Here is a 17,286-nt window from a genome sequence, read left to right on the forward strand (position 1 = left end):
ATGGCAGGCAAGAAGAAAAAGAAGCCAGCAGCCAACCCAGCTAGAAGTGTTGCGACCACTTCTATCGCGTCGAAATCAAAAGTCGAGGTTCCTGAGGTCGATTCTACCCCTCCAACAGAGGAACCAGATCATGTCGAGCTCCAACAAAACAACACTTCCGCGTCTACGAATGCAGTGACGGGGGCTACTGGTGCGCCGCAGCAAGAGCTGACTCCCGAGGAGTTTGAACGACAGCTTGAAACCTCTGAACTTCAAAATTTGGTAGAAAAGCATGCTCAAAAGTCCAAGAGAGATGCCCTCAGACAGAAAACTCGATTAGAGACGGATCGAAGGGTTCTACGCAGTCAAGCGGAGAGCCTCAATACTAGGAAATGGCTTCCACCAGAGCTCATGGATGAGATTTTGGATTTAGTTATGGCCGAAGGTAGATTCACAGGCGCAACATCCGACATTGCCAACCAAGCCAAACCTGTGTCCGAGGAGGACCTAACGATACGACTGTGGACATTACAACAGGCACTCGTTGGCGCGGGTTTCTTAGACGAAAAGGTTACACTGGCCATGAAATTTGTTTTGGATATAGCGGACAAGATCAGTCTAGGGAATAAGGATGCAATATGGGGAATGGAGGAGGCGTTGGACTGGCTTGCCCGGGCTTGCTCGAGGGAAGAGCTTCCAGATTATGAGCATTCGCGCAGGCTTGGTGCCATGGCTAAATCACAGAATGGTGAGCCTGGCAAACTATTGGCACGTCCTGCAGCATCTGCTAATCTTGTCCGACCTTTTAGCAACCCCAATAGATAGTCCTTTGCCCTCTGGTGCAACAACCCCTCGCATGGAATCCGACACTAGACATTTCGGTCATACCCCAATAAGTGGAAGTACTGTTACCTTAGCAGAGAAGAAGCGCTCCCCTATGAAAAAGGTAGCTGCCATAGAATACGACAGTGACATTGAACCTGAAGACTTCCTCAGAGAATATGTAAATTGTAAGAAAATTGTGTATCTATCACAACTGAATAAGTCGACAAAGCGTCCTCTTCGGCCAAGCGGCCGCAATGGTACCCAGCCACAATCAGTGAAAGAGCCAGCCGATCCAGAGACTGCAAAGGCACTTAGAAAAATCAAGAAGATTGAGAGCGATGTTCTATTTGACCCATACCCAGCTCATCTAGAGTGGGAGAAGGAGCGTATACAGTTGGAGCGAGATGCTGCAAGCCGGCGGCAAGCAGAACAGCTGAGGTCAGAAAGTGTTGATTCTCAGGAGTCTGAGACCTTGGTAGATTCGGATGACGAGATTAGCAAGGAAGCGATCAGAATAGGAGAGGCTTTGCTCGAAGAAACTGGCAGTGATGATGATGCTGCTTTAGCAGATCTATTTGCCAGTCTTCCAGTCGACGAAGTCGACCCTCTTACTGGGAAGAGCATCACAGTTGTGAATGGTAGCGACGGGTCCAAAGTTACCGTTCGAGACTTCGGTAAATGGACAGGTGTAAATCCCACTAGAGTTCTCGAAGAAGCTTGCAGAGCAAGGTATGATTTTAATTCTTATGTTTCTTTCTTTTCGCAGGCATGGCTCACTATTTTCAAGAGATTCTTCTGCTCGACTGAGTTTCAATCTCGTCTCCGATACAGCTTATGCCAATCGCCATGCACTTCGGATCAATTGGTCGAAGTCCCAAGATGTTTCTGCAGCTTCACCACCACCACACATTGAATACACCGCATCTCCTAAGTCGCAAACTTTGGCGATGACGTCTATATCCACGCCAGACGCGAAGCAATCTGAGGCGTATGTTGCAACTGTGGCTTTGTTCTTGATATTCGGTTCTTCAACTCGAGAAGACAAGGTCTCGCTTCGGCTCCCAGCTACTTGGCGAGACTTATGGGCCGAACTTGCTGAAGAGAAGAAAGAAAAGGCAGATACCATCGATCGGGACAGCATTCGCAAGATCCGTGATATGGTACGTGAGAAGAAGGATCAGGAGCTCGAAGATGGCGTATTATTAAAAGGCGCTTTCAAAGGCCGCGGGCCAGCTCGTGTCGTTGAAAACGGTGATGATCAGTCCGGGGAAAAAGGCGCGAGGTCTACTTTGACACCTGATGCCTACCAAAGAATATGGTTTGAAAAATCCAATACCCAAAGTTTCCAGTATATGCTTGTAAGTAGCGCCTCTCCCGGCGAGGGATCAACGCTGACTGCGTCTAGCAATCCCGAATGCAGCTTCCAATGTGGGGTTTCAAAGATAAAGTTCTTTCAACCATTGATCAACAGCAAGTGGTCATTATATGCGGAGAGACGGGCTGGTAAATATCCCATCCAACTTTAAAATTCGATCACAGCTAATACAGCATGACCTACAGCGGTAAAAGTACTCAAGTTCCTGCTTTCATTTTGGAGCATGAGCTATCTAAGGGGAAGCCATGCAAGATTTATTGTACAGAGCCTCGACGTATCTCAGCTATATCACTAGCCAGGCGCGTGAGCGAAGAGTTAGGTGAGAGGAAAAATGACCTTGGGACAGCCCGTTCCCTGATCGGTTATGCAATCCGACTCGAATCAAATACATCAAAGGAGACTCGGCTGGTGTACGCCACAACTGGTATCGTGATGCGTATGTTGGAGGGATCGAACGATCTCAGAGACATCACACATATTGTGCTTGATGAAGTACATGAACGTACAATAGACAGTGACTTTTTGTTGATTGTCCTGCGAAAGCTCATGGTTAAAAGACCGGATCTCAAAGTAGTGTTGATGTCCGCTACAGTTGACGCAGAGCGGTTCTCGAAATATCTTGACGGCGCTCCGGTTCTCAATGTGCCTGGAAGAACTTTCCCTGTGCAAATAAAATACCTCGAAGATGCCGTAGAGCTGACAGGGTACTCTATTGACAATGGCCAGAAAGAGCATCTCACGGAGCTTGACGATGAGGTTGACACCGGAGAAGTTGCGCTTAGTGAAGCAGCAAAGGTTGAAAATACCAAGTCGTTAAGAGGCTATAATTCGAAGACTCGGAATACGATTGCACAGTTCGATGAGTATAGAATTGACTTCGATTTAGTAACACAGTTACTGGCTAAGATTGCCACGGACGAACGATTTGGGATGTACAGTAAAGCAATTCTTGTCTTTCTGCCAGGTATTGGCGAGATTCGGCAGCTTAACGACATGCTAGTGGGCCACCCAGTGTTCGCTGCAAACTGGCAGGTATATCCACTTCATTCTACCATAGCAAGCGAAGACCAGGAGGCCGCTTTTCTGGTTCCTCCACCTGGTGTGAGGAAGATTGTTCTGGCTACCAACATTGCCGAGACTGGTATCACAATTCCAGATGTCACCTGTGTTGTTGACACTGGCAAACATCGAGAAATGAGGTTCGACGAGCGAAGACAACTTTCTAGGCTTCTTGAAACATTCATCAGTAAGGCCAACGCAAAGCAAAGACGAGGCCGAGCAGGAAGAGTTCAGGAGGGGTTGTGCTTCCACCTTTTCACAAAGTATCGACATGACCACTTAATGGCGGACCAGCAAACTCCTGAGCTTCTTCGATTGTCTCTTCAAGACTTGGCCATTCGTGTCAAAATCTGTAAGCTTGGTGGGGTGGAAGAAACTCTTAGTGAAGCTCTGGATCCGCCTTTACCGAAGAACATTCGTCGAGCAGTGGATGCATTGATTGATGTTCGAGCCCTTACTCCTGGTGAAGAGCTTACACCGCTAGGAATACAGCTCGCGAGACTTCCACTCGATGTGTTCTTAGGCAAGCTCATTCTTCTAGGCAGCATTTTCAAGTGTCTAGATGCTGTCATTACCATTGCTGCAATATTATCCTCAAAGTCACCATTCGTTGCGCCTTTTGGGGCCAGAAACCAGGCGGACACTATTCGCCAATCATATCGTCGCGGTAAGTTCCAGCATCCCTCAATACAGCCCGAGAACCTCATCATTGGTGTCTTTTGATGGTCCTGGCATCATTGACTTGAATCATGACTGACAGCCTACTAGGTGATTCCGATCTTCTGACTGTCTACAACGCCTACCTCGCATGGAAAAGGGTCTGTACCAGCAACGGATCTGAGTATCAGTTCTGTAGGAAGAATTTCCTCAGTCAGCAAACGTTGTCAAATATTGAGGATTTGAAAGGCCAGCTCATTGTTTGCCTTGTTGACTCTGGATTTCTACCTCTTACGGAAGCTGAGAGGTCTATATTGAATAAGTGAGTAATGAATCGAGCACCTTGGATTTGTGACTGACTGATCATATAGATCTCGCTATAACACCCGGCGGAGACAATTCTTTGACATTCCCCAGCGCGCAAATGTCAACAGCGACAATGATGTCATCACCACGTCTGTTATCGGCTGGAGCTTCTATCCTAAGCTTCTCGTTCGTGATGGGAAAGGATTCAGGAATTGCGCCAACAACCAAAATATCAGCCTCCATCCCTCCTCTGTCAACAAAGGTCATCACGAACTAAAATGGCTGTCGTATTATCATATCATGCAAGCTAAGCAGTACGCAACCAAACACTCCTCTAATTTCATTAGCTAACGATGATAGATTCTACAATGCCCACGAAACAACATCCATAGAAGAATTCTCCATCGCCCTCCTCTGCGGTGACGTACGCTGCGATGTAATTCTACCCAGCTTCCCTACACTAGACTCTTTCTGACATATTCTCCGCTTAGATGTACGCAGGAGTTTTCATTCTCGACGGCAATCGTGCCCGCTTCGCCGTCTCTGACTGGAAAACCATGCTCGTCATCAAAACACTCCGTTCCAAACTTCGCGATATCATGACGAAATCCTTCAAGAACCCAGGAAAACCACTCACTGGACAGCAAATGCGGTGGATGGAGGTCTGGCAGAAGATTTATACTTTGAAGAGGGAGGGGGAGGACAGGGAGTTGCATAAATAGACAAACATATGTGCCGTGCGGTATATTGGGGGTCTGGGAATGAGGGGAGAAAAAGAAATTATAATAGAGGGTGGATAGCATGCATGGCAGTGGCGAGGCGCTGATGGGTACGTTTGCGTATGGTTATTATGATGGGTTTGGGCGCTGCTGTATTTTACAGAAGGATGGTCTAAGGCACAGTGCACAGCATTGAGCATTAAGCGATGAGAAACAATGGTCAGTCAATGAAAATATCTAAAAATACTACGTAGTCTGGAGGAGATTCCTTTCAGATTATCATCCCCATAAGTCTAATCAATACATCTAGTTCACCTACTCTATTGTCATACTCAAGTCAAAAAAGACAGTTGTTACCACCACGTGTAGCATCCACCACAGGCCATCTCCCGGAGTCCCCCACATCCAAAGCAAGCAGACACTCAAATACAATCACGCCTTCTCATACTCAATAAACTGCTCAACCATATCCACAACACACGTCTTCAAAGACCTAAACTCCATCCCCAACTCCCTCCTAATCTTCCCATTATCCACCACATAAACATCCGGATACTTCTCCCCCACATTCCCCTCCGGCACCACGTCCCTCTTCCCAGGAAACTCCGCTCGAATGACATCGCAAATCTGCTGATACGTGTAGCCCCCCGAGCAAGTGATATACCGCTGACCCGCCGCATCCTCGGACTCGTAGGCCCGAACGTGTGCTTCAGCGAGGTCGCGCACGTCGACGAAGCCGAAGAAACTGGTTTCCGGCACGGAGGAGGAGGTGCCGTTGATGAGACGGTATATGTCTGCTGAGGAGGTGTTGAGTTTATCAAAACCTGGGAAGAGGACGCTGCTGGGTCCATAGACCATTGGTGGGTTGAGGGCTGTGATGGTGAAATTTGGGTTGTGTTCAGCGACGTAGTCGAAGGCTGCTTTTTCGGCGAAGGATTTGGATGCACAGTAGGATACTCCGCCGGGGGTTGAAGGGTTGGCGGCCACGTCGTAGGTGGTGGGGTTCCAGTCTTTTTCGGTGTAAGTGTAGCCTGGACGCGGGCCTTGGAAGATGTCTATGATTGCTGCGAAGGACGAGGTGATCACTACGCGTTTGACGGCTGGGTTGTTCTTTTGCACGGATTTTAACACTTCTAGGGTGCCGTTCACGGCGGGTTCGAGAAGGTCTCGAGCGTTGTCTTCGACTTGCAAGACGAAAGGGGAAGCTGTGTGGATGACCTGCGGGAATCAGTATATTGGATGAAATGCGATGGCAGGCACTTACACCATCGACCCCTTTAACTGCTTCATCATGACCTCCAGGCAGTTGAAGATCTTTCACTATGGCAAATGAAAGTTGATCTAGGTATTTGGCATGAGACTTTTTGATCTTCTCGGCTGATGCTTCGTTGCGAACGGTGGTCTTGACATTGTATCCACGGATGAGAAAGGAGTTGAGGACTTCAGCAGCTACGTATCCAGATCCGCCAGTAACAAGTACGGTCTTTCCGACTCCAGAGTTGATTGATGCCATTGCGACTGGGTTTGCCAGTGAATCGAATACCTTCTTGGAGTGGCTGGTTGGCTTTGTTTGATCAAAGTCTAAGGAGTGATAATGTAGAAAAAAGCGTGAAGATTGAATGCTAACTGAGGAACGAGATGGAGATAGTTCTAGAGTAGTGATATCGAAATGAGGTTGGAGATATTTACTGTTCATGGAAGACAGCTTTTTCATTATATACTTCACTTCATTTCATCAATCGTAACACAAAATTATTCTCCAAATGAATATTGTCATCCTCGGACAACATATTGGACCGTATCAATACACAGTCCGATTAACTTTAGGCGTGAAGTAGTGCGCTGAATCATGCACATGGACATTGTGGAGAGAGATTCCTTGGGACTTGTCAACTTTGCCTCCGTTTTCCTTGGAAACAGCCCATTGTTCCAGGAGATACCTCAACACACGATTTAACTCCTAAAAGCGATAAGATCAGTTGTTGAAAAGGTCGGACTCCGATGAGTTGCGGCTGAGTTTGTAGTCGGAGAAGATATTAGGAGTCGGCGATATGAATATCGGGGATAAGCTCGCCTCGGCTTGTCTTTTTTGAAAACGGGTTTGATTAATCAACATGTAACCAAGGACCGAAAAAGATTGTCTTTTCGCTTTCACCATTTGTTGACTGCCGAAACGATATACTATGCTTGCAGGGATAACCGGTTTGAAAAGTTCGGACAATTAATAGAATCAATGTTGGCTGGCTAGGGCATAACTAGATTCGCAGTCACAAACCCGTCCTTTTCGTATCAGCTTATTTAAACCTTTACCAGCCAGTCAAAGCAATCACAAACTTTATAAAGAAAAAAGAACAAATGGGAGTTGAGTGGGTACCATGGAATTTGAAGGCCTGTATCTGGCTTTTCCAGGTTCTGGTTGGTGGCATATGATAGCATATGATACTGCACATCCGCTCATATTAGGATCTCTAGTCACTCGTCGTCTTTACTTCACAAATGGTTATTCTTACTTCGATGTCATTTCTATCATCATAAAGAACATTTCCTCTGATACTTTTTCAAGTGATATTCCACTAAGCAAGAAAGGAAAGAAATCCTCTCTAAACTATTACTCAAAACTTCTTATTGGATTGAGCTGCTGAATGTACCATTGCTGCCTGTAAACTCTCAGTATCCTATGAAATAAGTTTCTTAGAAATCACATTAACAATACTTTTCAATCGATCCTGCGACTATCTATAATAAATTTAAATTCTTTAGAGAGATATACATTGTTTTTCTTAAATTAAGTTACTACTGTGTCCAATTCATGTCTTTTTCCTAATATAATTAGATCTCAACCAAAATCTTGCTTGATTTAAAGGTTTCTCAATGAATTTCGAAGATATTAAGGGTTGGCGTTTATTATATTATCACTTCTCCTGATACCGATACTTCTATTCTGTAATAAATTCAAGCATTTTGTCCTTCTAAATCATCAAAAACCTAACACTAAGAAATTGTCAATTTCCAGCCTTGGTCAGACAGTAACTTGATTGATTTTCATTAATTTATATGCTTGGGATCACCATCAAAGAACATAAGTATTCAAATACTGATACGGTTGCACTGTGCAATTGTAATACAACGATGACTGTCGAAATTGTGAACTACTTCGTGACCATTTAGTGGTTACCGACCAAAACATTATTTATCTTTTGCAAGCACATTGCAGGTTTCAGAGAGGTTTCTTAAGACGGCTGTCTCAAGTACCTTATCATTTCTGTCTGGAAGTGAAATATTCCACCCCTCCTTCTGAACGCTGTCGAGGCTTTTCAAGTTTAAACTTTGACTTGCAGAGGGATAATGCGTAAAAGCCAACATAACTGTGTAATGTTTGTTCGAAGTATGCTCGTGTTAGACCTATTTTGGAAGCCTCTAAGCTTTATCTTATATCACGGTAGAGGCTCAGTGTTCTGTTAAGTGAAAATTCACGTAGGAAGTTGTTATTTGACCTCACTCTCAATTGACTTTTAATAATACTTACAATCTGGATTATCCTTTCAATGATCCATAGTCAAATTCGGCTTATTTATATCCATTCGTTACATAATGAAATCGAGCTCAAATTACAACTCGTACTACCCTTACATTACGAATCTCTTTTATTTTTTGATATGCGGAAGATGAAGGCGAATGGAGACAGTGTCTGGTTTTATTCTCTAACAAAACCAGGAATTCATTTCAACTTGTGGACTAAATGCGACACACTAAAATCTACTCTCCATAACTAGCCACTATGCTCGAGGACAAGGGGCTTATAGGAAATCAGACTTAAAGGAGATCAGATTTTGAAATCACTAGATCCTCTATACTAAAGTAGCTGTTAATGCAGAAGAGGCCCACGAGCCAACATTCGACGATCAACTCAACAGGAAATACTGAAAGATCACATTTGCAATTGGGTAACGCATATTTGCGATATCATTATTGGTTCATCAGGATCACCCTCCTGTTTTAGGTATCCCTTGTCGATAGTTACGGATTTTCAGGATGAATAGTAGACTTTGACAATAGTAACCTACGTACTGTGACCCAATGTCACAATACTTACGATCTATCAAGCCGCACTCTACAGACAAACCATCAACTCTCTCCTCTCCCCCTTTTCACAAGCCCAACCCTTGGGAATATTCAGAAACCCAACATTCCTCGAACATTCCACCCCCTTCTCCCTCTCACCCAGCGAGTCCTCCCAGCGTCCCGACCCGCAAACATTCCACGGGACTCATTCACCCCAAAAATAAACCTCCCCTCCTCGAAACAAATCCCAGCATAACTTCCACACCACAAACCTAAATCCAACGACCAACACCACCGTCCGAAATAAATAACCCCGTGACTACATTAACCTACTATAACAACACCTGAAAATCCAGGGTTGCGATCACTAATCGTGCTATCCGAATGATAAGAAAAGGCCACCAAACAAACCAAAAACAATCAAAATGTCACGTCACAATCACGCCCATCACTCCATCCCAATCACCCAGAATCACAGCCAACCAATCTCTCCCCCATCAATATAAATATACTACCCAATCAATCCTAGCCCCCCATCCCCATCCCCTGGCCCATCTCCTGAAATTGCAATCTCGCTAAAGCAGCACAATCACGCCACGAACGCCCTGCCTCGGCGGTTAATCTCAGTGTCGTGTGTGTGTCTCATTTCCGATATTTGGGGGGGTTCCTCGTTACCCACACTCGTAGTTGTTGATTTTTTGTGACATGATAAAAATCTACTTTACAAGGTGAATGGAGTTTACTTTGTACACGTTTCTGAAATTTGATGGGAGGACAGGAACAGGAGGACGAAAAAGACCATGCATGCGTGTCCGACGTGCGCAGAAATGACGCCTGTGCTGTCTTTGTATATATATAGTAAAGCGCAATCAATCAAATTCGAATGAAGAACAAACCGTGCTGCGTTGCTAACGAACGCGTAGTCTTCAGCCTAATACCGCACTCCATCCCCATTCACCCGTTAACTTGCCTTGCTAGATCGAAAATCGAAAAAAACTCTTCACAATCTCAAAGGATTCAGGAAGAGGATGCAGGATCAACGTCGCACACCCGTTCCGAAGCCTTAAATTATCGTATCACAGCCAAATGAGACATCGCACGAGAGCAGTTTCAGAACGTCAGAGAAGTCAAATGAATAGAATGTTGTTTGTAGCCGGGCCAAAACTTGGTCTCCAAGCAATGCAGGCTGTCTCTTTTTATCCTCCATATTTGCAAAAAGCTGATGATTCTATTTACATTGATATGAATGAGAAAAGTATCAGAAATCCATGCGCATTGTGCAATTCTATAAGGTATTGCGAGCGTTGAGCAAAACCAATAAACACTCCCAGCCGTAATCATTAATTAAATCTAATTAGCACGAATCGAATGAAGCTGTGACCCCCGAGGGGAGAAGAAAGAAAGATTTTCCAGGTGGAACAAATATGTTGTGCTTGTTATATTCACGACCTCTGACCGAGCAGATCGAAAAACTATTGCCTCCATAAATAACAAAACACTCGATATCCTTCTAAACACAAGACTGAAAAAAGACCGCACACTTTGGGGTATTTGGGAGGATCCTCGCGAATCTCCAACGGAGAACGCTTCTCGACCACACAAGCAATTACAAGAAAAGGATGCCGACCTGCAATCCGAAGGTCCGCATGTCGTAAATTAAGACTCCATAGAGCAATGCAGAACACCGTAAATTAAGCCCAAAGTCCAGTCGCTAATATGTCCCGATCCCCTCTACTCCACAACCGACCGCTTTGTCGACCTTGCCATCATGAATCAACCGGATATCCTGAAGAGATTCGTCGTTTCGTGATGTTTAGATGATTTCGCGAACAGAAGATGATGTAGATTCAACCGCTTACAAGATGTAAGCAGCGAGACCAAGAAGACCAGCAAGGGAAGCTCCGCTGAAAGCGAAGGCCTTGTTTCCGCTTGAGGCAGAGATGGTGGATGGGGTGGCAGATGGTGCTGGGACAACTACACCGGTACCGACAGCTGGAGGAGCGGCAGCTGGGGTGGTGGCAGCTGGAGTGGTACCGTTAGGGTAAACTGGAGCTGGAGATGGAGCAGCACTAGAGAAAAGGTCAGCATGATTGTATGATTGACTGCATTGGAGCAGTGTTGGGGTACCAGGTGTTGCAGTACACTACGCTTGAGGTGGTAACTGGCTTGACGATGGTGCATGGGCAGTTGGTGATGGTCAAGGTGGTGCTCTGATTCACTGTTAGTTGATGTTTTGATTTTGATAGATCGATCTGAGCGGTCCAACGCGTCCAATCTCTTCGACGCGTCTTCCCGTCCAAATCTCCCCGGATTCAAATTCTACTCACGGCAGTGGCAGTGTAGGTGACGCCGTTGAAGGTCAACTCAGTGGAAGCTGGGCAGACGGTGGTGTAGGCAGTGTGGACCTCGGTGGTGTACACAACGGTACCGTTGGTGTATCCAGCGGCGGCGGTGGAGGCTGCGAGAGCAATGACGGCGGCGACGGAGTATTGCATCTTGACGGTTGGTATTATTTACTTGAAAAGTAATTAAGAGGGTGGGAGGATTAGATAGAGGTTGAGATTGGAGATTGGGAGTTTGTTTGGGTGAAACGAATGTAAGTGACTAAAAGTCTGGATGCGATTTGAAAGATGAGTGTGTGGGTGAGGAGGAAAAGGAAGACAACTCGGGAGGACGAGAATCTTTATACAGGAGTGAAAGGGGGTGTCCGTGGGGTGGGCGACTAATCCCAAAGGGGGATAGTTGGCCCTGACCGGTTTATTTATTTGGGTGGGTCTGCTCATTTGGCGGCTGCGGTGCCAGTGCGGTCGATGCGAGCGGACGGGGTCGACGCAGGAACCAACCAATTCCGCCTGGGCCCTGGTCGAGCTTGGTGTCTCCTTTTACTCGATCGTCCAGGGGGGGTGAAGGAGATTTATTCCCCATTTATTCAGGGGAAATCTACGAGAGCAGCAGGAAAACAGGCTTGAGCACCACCACTTTTGTACTGGAAGATCCACTGTCGTCGCTATGGAAATGATTACAGGCTTGTCAGCGTTGTTGTCACGAGGATTGCCACTGAAAGGGGGTGTTTAGGTGTTGTTTGTATTGTAATCAGGTGTGGTGGTGGGTGAGATACTTTGAAGTGTCTGCCACTCGTGTTGGCTGGCTGGCTGGCTGGACTCAGTGGACTAGACATCTGGGCAGCAGAATAGACACAGCCACAGGTGAAAATTCAATCACAGCATGTACGGAGTAGTCGCCTCGTTCCTTATCGATTTACAGCTCACGATTTGCTTCCACGGTGAATGGTTGCATCTGAAGGTACAATTGTGCATCTACAGTACACTCACCACCAGCATGTACCTCCAGCTCAACCGCAGTCAGTATGTCTCAGCGCTGGAACATCCCAAGCTCTGTAACTCGGTGAGAAGCTGCATCAGCGCAACAGGAAGAATCGAGTTCCAGGTGTCTTTAGCGAACCGGTGGTCCTTCCATGGGCGGTCGTCCCGAATCAGTCACTATTCAGCCCTGAAGCGGAGAGCGGAGCCACCGTAAAACCTCTTGGCTCTCTATTTCAGGCCTGTTCGAGAACTTTCGAGTTTCCATACGATCACAAACATACGGGTTTCTCGTTTTCCTCCAATATTCAACTGGTCACTCAAATTCGCCTCGCTTAGTTGTTCACCCACACTTTTCTCTTTGAACAAGCTCCAAAAGTATCGTCGCAATCCCCTATCGATACGTTGTCAGGTACAAAAATATACATCTGCGGTACCGTAATATTCGTTATCACCTGCTTGCACCTTTATCGCGCGCCTTGTCCCGGTTCTGGATCATCTCTTTGGTTCGCTAGTTCATGCCGCCTCACCAAGCGTCCGCTGATAGTCAGGGGAACTACCCAAGTGGTGTCCGGCGCTATCCACTTTGCTTCCAGACTTGGTCACAGTCTCGCCAAACCAAATTTTATTTTGTATTTCACGTCGTGGTGGTAACCGTTGCCGATATCCGGGCTTTGGGTGTTGAACTTTCACGATGTGACTCGTCACGGAATACCTGAACGGGTGAGATTAGTATCTCGTATGGCAGGATTCTGAAATATCGATGTCGTCTTTGATGGGAAATTCCCATTGCTTGACTGAGAATACAGCGTATGTTTTGTACCTTTCGTACCACTGAATACCAAATCAGAACTCCAACTTTAGTGCAAAAAACCAACTTTCGTATAATTTGACACATCGAATTCACTCCAATCAAAGCCAGCATATGAACCCAACTTATTACATTCAAATCTCACCCTCTACAGCTTCCAACATCTTCACGAGTTTGACATGTGCTTGATTTCCCCAACGGTTTCCTCGACGGATATGTTTCAGGCATTGCGATCACACACGCAGAACGATGACGCTATGAGTTTTGATTTTCTGTAACCTGTTTCCCCCCTACCTGCCTCAATTTGGAAAGACATTCCTCTTCGAAACGCAAAATTCTTATCGTCTGCCGCTCGTTCATCTCGCGCCTACGGCTCATCCAGCCGCTGTGCTGAGTCTTCTCGTGTTTGCTTATCAGACAATTTCCGTAAGAACTCCCAAGGTCTTTGTCTTTGTTGGCGACAGGCTTCAAAGCACTTGGTTTTACGAGAACAAGCGGTTTACATGAATCACGACTTGAAGTAGGTAAATCCACCCCGTAATTACTCCCCAATCCAGCAACCTCATCTCTTCATCTCGCGAATCGCCTTCTTCTCTCCCCATCCCCAATTGGCTCACCTCCCCATCCCATCCCCCATTCGCCCTTCGGCCACCTCGACATCCACTCACGGCAGACCCGACCATGACCAGAAACATCAACCTCCAACTGCCAACACAAGGAACGTATAAATAGCGTCACATCAATTTCCGTCCACGGAGAATTACTCACCAGGACCTCTGCAGCCCGAGAAACAACAACCGGCGCGCACGACCATGTCTTCAACCCTCCTTGGTTATTTGATACAAGTTATGCCCATGCGCTCTCGTGTTTCTGAGATTCGAAATCCGGTCTCTCTCACGGCTGCAGACTTCCTCGAAATTTTTCCATTCGCCAGACGCCCCTTTTCCAAACCCAACATCTCCCGCGCTGTTTGCTTATTTCCAGCACGCAGATTTTATGTCATCCGCCCAGATTCTCTGCTTAAGGGCACGAACTTTGCGTTCCTGCATAAGCGTGCAGCACGGCTCGGGAAAGTGCTTGGTGCATTTCTTGGGGGGTTGCGAGCCCTGAGCTGTCATTCAAAAGGCGAAGGTTTGCCAATCTCTGGCAGCTCTTTAGCGTTTGTCGAAAAGCCTGATCGTTGTTTATTGGCCAAGCATTATCACTCATGATAGGATCTCGCCGTGGACATTTTCATCCGCTGAAGAACGCATGTCGACGACTTCCTGGATTTACTTCGCTCTTGACGCGCCAGCGATGACTCTGATGGTTACGCATTGCGATCTGCTTGTTGAAGCTTTGGATGGATGTACCTGTTGACGCGGCCGCTACGCAAGCTCAAGCTACCCCAGTGTGCAGAACCCGCCACCGTGGGCCTAGAGTTGAAGCCAATTCTTTTAGTCATTATAGAGGCATTCTTCTTCACACCCTCTCGCTGAGCTTCTGTCGGGGTTCTCTCTCTTCCTCGCATCTTTTTCCCACTTGAATTTTTGTCTGGTGAATGACGAGTTCCTTTCTGGCTTGGTCTCTTCAACTGGTAGGTTCTTGTAGGTCAACTTTTCAACTTTGCTCATTACGAATCTCAACTCGTTGGCACTGATGTCTAGGAACTCTGTCGACGAAAACAGCTGTATACGGACGTCCTGAAGTTACGAACTTCTTCGATCGAATACACGCTCACAAACGCCCTCTACTACCTACCGGACGACATCACACCTAGCTCGAATTTACGGTCACCGAGAAGAACTCTCGACTGCTGGAGATACCAAATGTCGCCATTTGACCAAACTATACACAATGGAACACCGCGGCGGAATGAGCGGATTGGCGATACTGCTTTCGCTCATCACAGAAGCTAGCATAGGATTGAAGCACTCGATGGCGTTCCGCGTTGAAAAATGGGCGCGCGGCCATATGTGGCTATAGATATATGAGAACAAACTGGAATCAGATACTCTGTGTATGCGTTTCCATTGAGATCTGGCGGCGGAATACCTGGTGCCCTGCGTCTTCACACGTAGGATAGAAATCTTGGCTTTCCTGTAAGGCGAAGATCGTCAAAGGAGAGACATGTTGCTCAGAGTCCCCAGAGAATTGAGTGAGATGAAAGAACTCTCTTCCAGTTCGTCTCTGCTTGGGGCTCAACGTGTAGCTCTATCGCTTCAACCAGGTCCTCATGAATCAAAACCCTTTACACCAAATTCATGTCCTTGCCTCTCTATCACAGTAGGCGTTTTGTACACAAAGCGATTTCTGAATATGTCCTGCGTGTGATATCAGATACATTGACAGCTTGTCGAATCCTAGGTGTTTGGATATATTTAACAAGACCTTTGATAGACTTTACCCTTCATGATCCCACGTCCAACAACACTACAGCCTCTAACCCCCTTCAAAGCCATCTAGCCCATACATCTACCTATCCCCTGACATTCAATCCAACAACTAGTCATCCACGCCAGATAGTCACATGCACCACAATCCCCCATCATCCAAACGCCCACGAGAAACCAACACGCTCGATTCTAGGGCTGTCATTGCAGCCTTTTTTGTCATTGAAATCGGGTAATCATCTGTTTGACTTGACTGGTAAGCTGATGGTTTTGGGAGTAAGAATGTGAGATGTCAATCTCTAGAGCGGTGACATGAAGTAGCATTTTGGTAGAGACATGCTTTTGAGATGCTCACGATTTCCCTCTGAAATTTTTGAAAGATAGAAAGGGCAGTTCTGATTACACTAGAATAACACTATGCAATAGTAACTCAAGAGAATAGATACAATCACCTGTAAATCTTTTGGAAATACTCTACGTACGGTATTATACATCAATTTATCACCTATCGTGTTGTTATATTTTACTAGGTATATCGTGGCCGCATTACATCTAGCAAAAATAAAACCAATCTCTCAAATTTCAGGTCCTCTTTCCGAATAGAATTCCCTTAAATCTACCTTCGACAACATTTAATCGGAATATGTCATCTCAATAGCTCAGCGAGACCGCTAAGAAAGTGAGTCAAAACAGTAGTATATACACTTAAAGCAACAAGTTAATCCGAGAAATGATGTACCAACCTAGCTAATCTTTTACCATTCCAACATCTTTTTTTTTTGTGAGAGTAGCTGCAAATACACTTCTTAGCTTATCTCTCCCCGTCATTTCCTTTCTATAAAGTACTAAACACGCCACTAACACAGCCAAAGACCCATTTCGGTGTTCACTTATAAGTGTCAGTCTTTATACCGTATTTCGTTTCGCCTATATGCTGTGTAGGAAAGGGTCATTGAACTCGCGTGAAGTAAAGTTGTTGCGTTTTCGAGATACTAGGTGGCGAGGCTTGTGAGAAGGGATGTCAGGATACTATTTTGGAGTAAGTTAGGAGAACATTGTTTTCATGTTGCGTTGGCAATTCAATGATGTGTTTGTAGGACTTGGGTTTTTGTGAGAGGGGAAAGAGGATAAGGGGGTGGGCTGTGGGTAATTTATGTAGGAGGGACACATCTCAGAGAAGTCAGAATCCCAATTAACAACTCAAGCAGTCTTTTCCAGTTTCCGCTTTAGAAATTGGCTTGAGAATTAACAGAATTACGGGATGAAAGGTTAGATCAGAGGATGTGAATGGTTTACGCTACGCTAAGGAATGTGCTTTTTACCCTCAGTAAGGAAAGTGAAGGTTGTGGCTACTGTAGACTTAGATACCTCGTGGCAAACTTTAATTTTCTAGAGATTGCTTCTACTCGTTATGCCATCTTTTTCAGGGTGAAAGATAATCAAGATGTGATATCTGCATACTTGGCCACAACAGAAATTTGAAGTTTAAATATGCCATACTTTCAAGAGTTAGAAATAACAATCTTTATTAGTTTATAAGTTATCACCCTCTTGCTTCCTCTTTTTACTTGCTAATCTAAAGACTTTCGCAACAATACCTAAAAGAAGGGTTTGATTGCTATTCTACAGGAAATCAAAGGAACGAGGAAGAAAAACGGATTTCTCACATAGAGAAAAGTGTTCAACGGTGGTAAAGATATAAGCAAGTGCGAATATCGGTTAGTTCATAACTGTTAGTCTTCTAATGGATTATCTATCTCATCATCTCATTCAAATCATCTACAATCACATAGATATGTAT

General features: G+C 45.6%; 3 protein-coding genes across 3 annotated transcripts; 1 reads left to right on the forward strand and 2 right to left on the reverse strand.

Annotated features, from left to right (window-relative positions):
* GLAREA_10559 (P-loop containing nucleoside triphosphate hydrolase) lies at positions 1-4,923 on the forward strand (the record flags this gene model as incomplete). Its single annotated transcript, XM_008079660.1, has 9 exons — positions 1-727; positions 789-1,533; positions 1,592-2,162; positions 2,210-2,307; positions 2,365-3,905; positions 4,007-4,217; positions 4,267-4,515; positions 4,562-4,625; positions 4,693-4,923. The coding sequence occupies 9 exons, from the start codon at positions 1-3 to the stop codon at positions 4,921-4,923; spliced, it is 4,437 nt and encodes a 1,478-aa protein (XP_008077851.1).
* Positions 4,924-5,352: 429 nt separating this feature from the next.
* GLAREA_10560 (NAD(P)-binding Rossmann-fold containing protein) lies at positions 5,353-6,433 on the reverse strand (the record flags this gene model as incomplete). Its single annotated transcript, XM_008079661.1, has 2 exons — positions 5,353-6,138; positions 6,185-6,433. 2 exons carry the CDS (start codon positions 6,431-6,433, stop codon positions 5,353-5,355), a joined length of 1,035 nt encoding a protein of 344 aa, XP_008077852.1.
* A 4,404-nt stretch (positions 6,434-10,837) lies between these two features.
* GLAREA_10561 (uncharacterized protein) lies at positions 10,838-11,477 on the reverse strand (the record flags this gene model as incomplete). Its single annotated transcript, XM_008079662.1, has 3 exons — positions 10,838-11,051; positions 11,110-11,192; positions 11,310-11,477. 3 exons carry the CDS (start codon positions 11,475-11,477, stop codon positions 10,838-10,840), a joined length of 465 nt encoding a protein of 154 aa, XP_008077853.1.
* Between the last annotated feature and the right edge of the window lie 5,809 nt (positions 11,478-17,286).

This window comes from Glarea lozoyensis (assembly GCF_000409485.1).
Source record: "Glarea lozoyensis ATCC 20868 chromosome Unknown GLAREA12, whole genome shotgun sequence".
Taxonomy (NCBI): domain Eukaryota; kingdom Fungi; phylum Ascomycota; class Leotiomycetes; order Helotiales; family Helotiaceae; genus Glarea; species Glarea lozoyensis.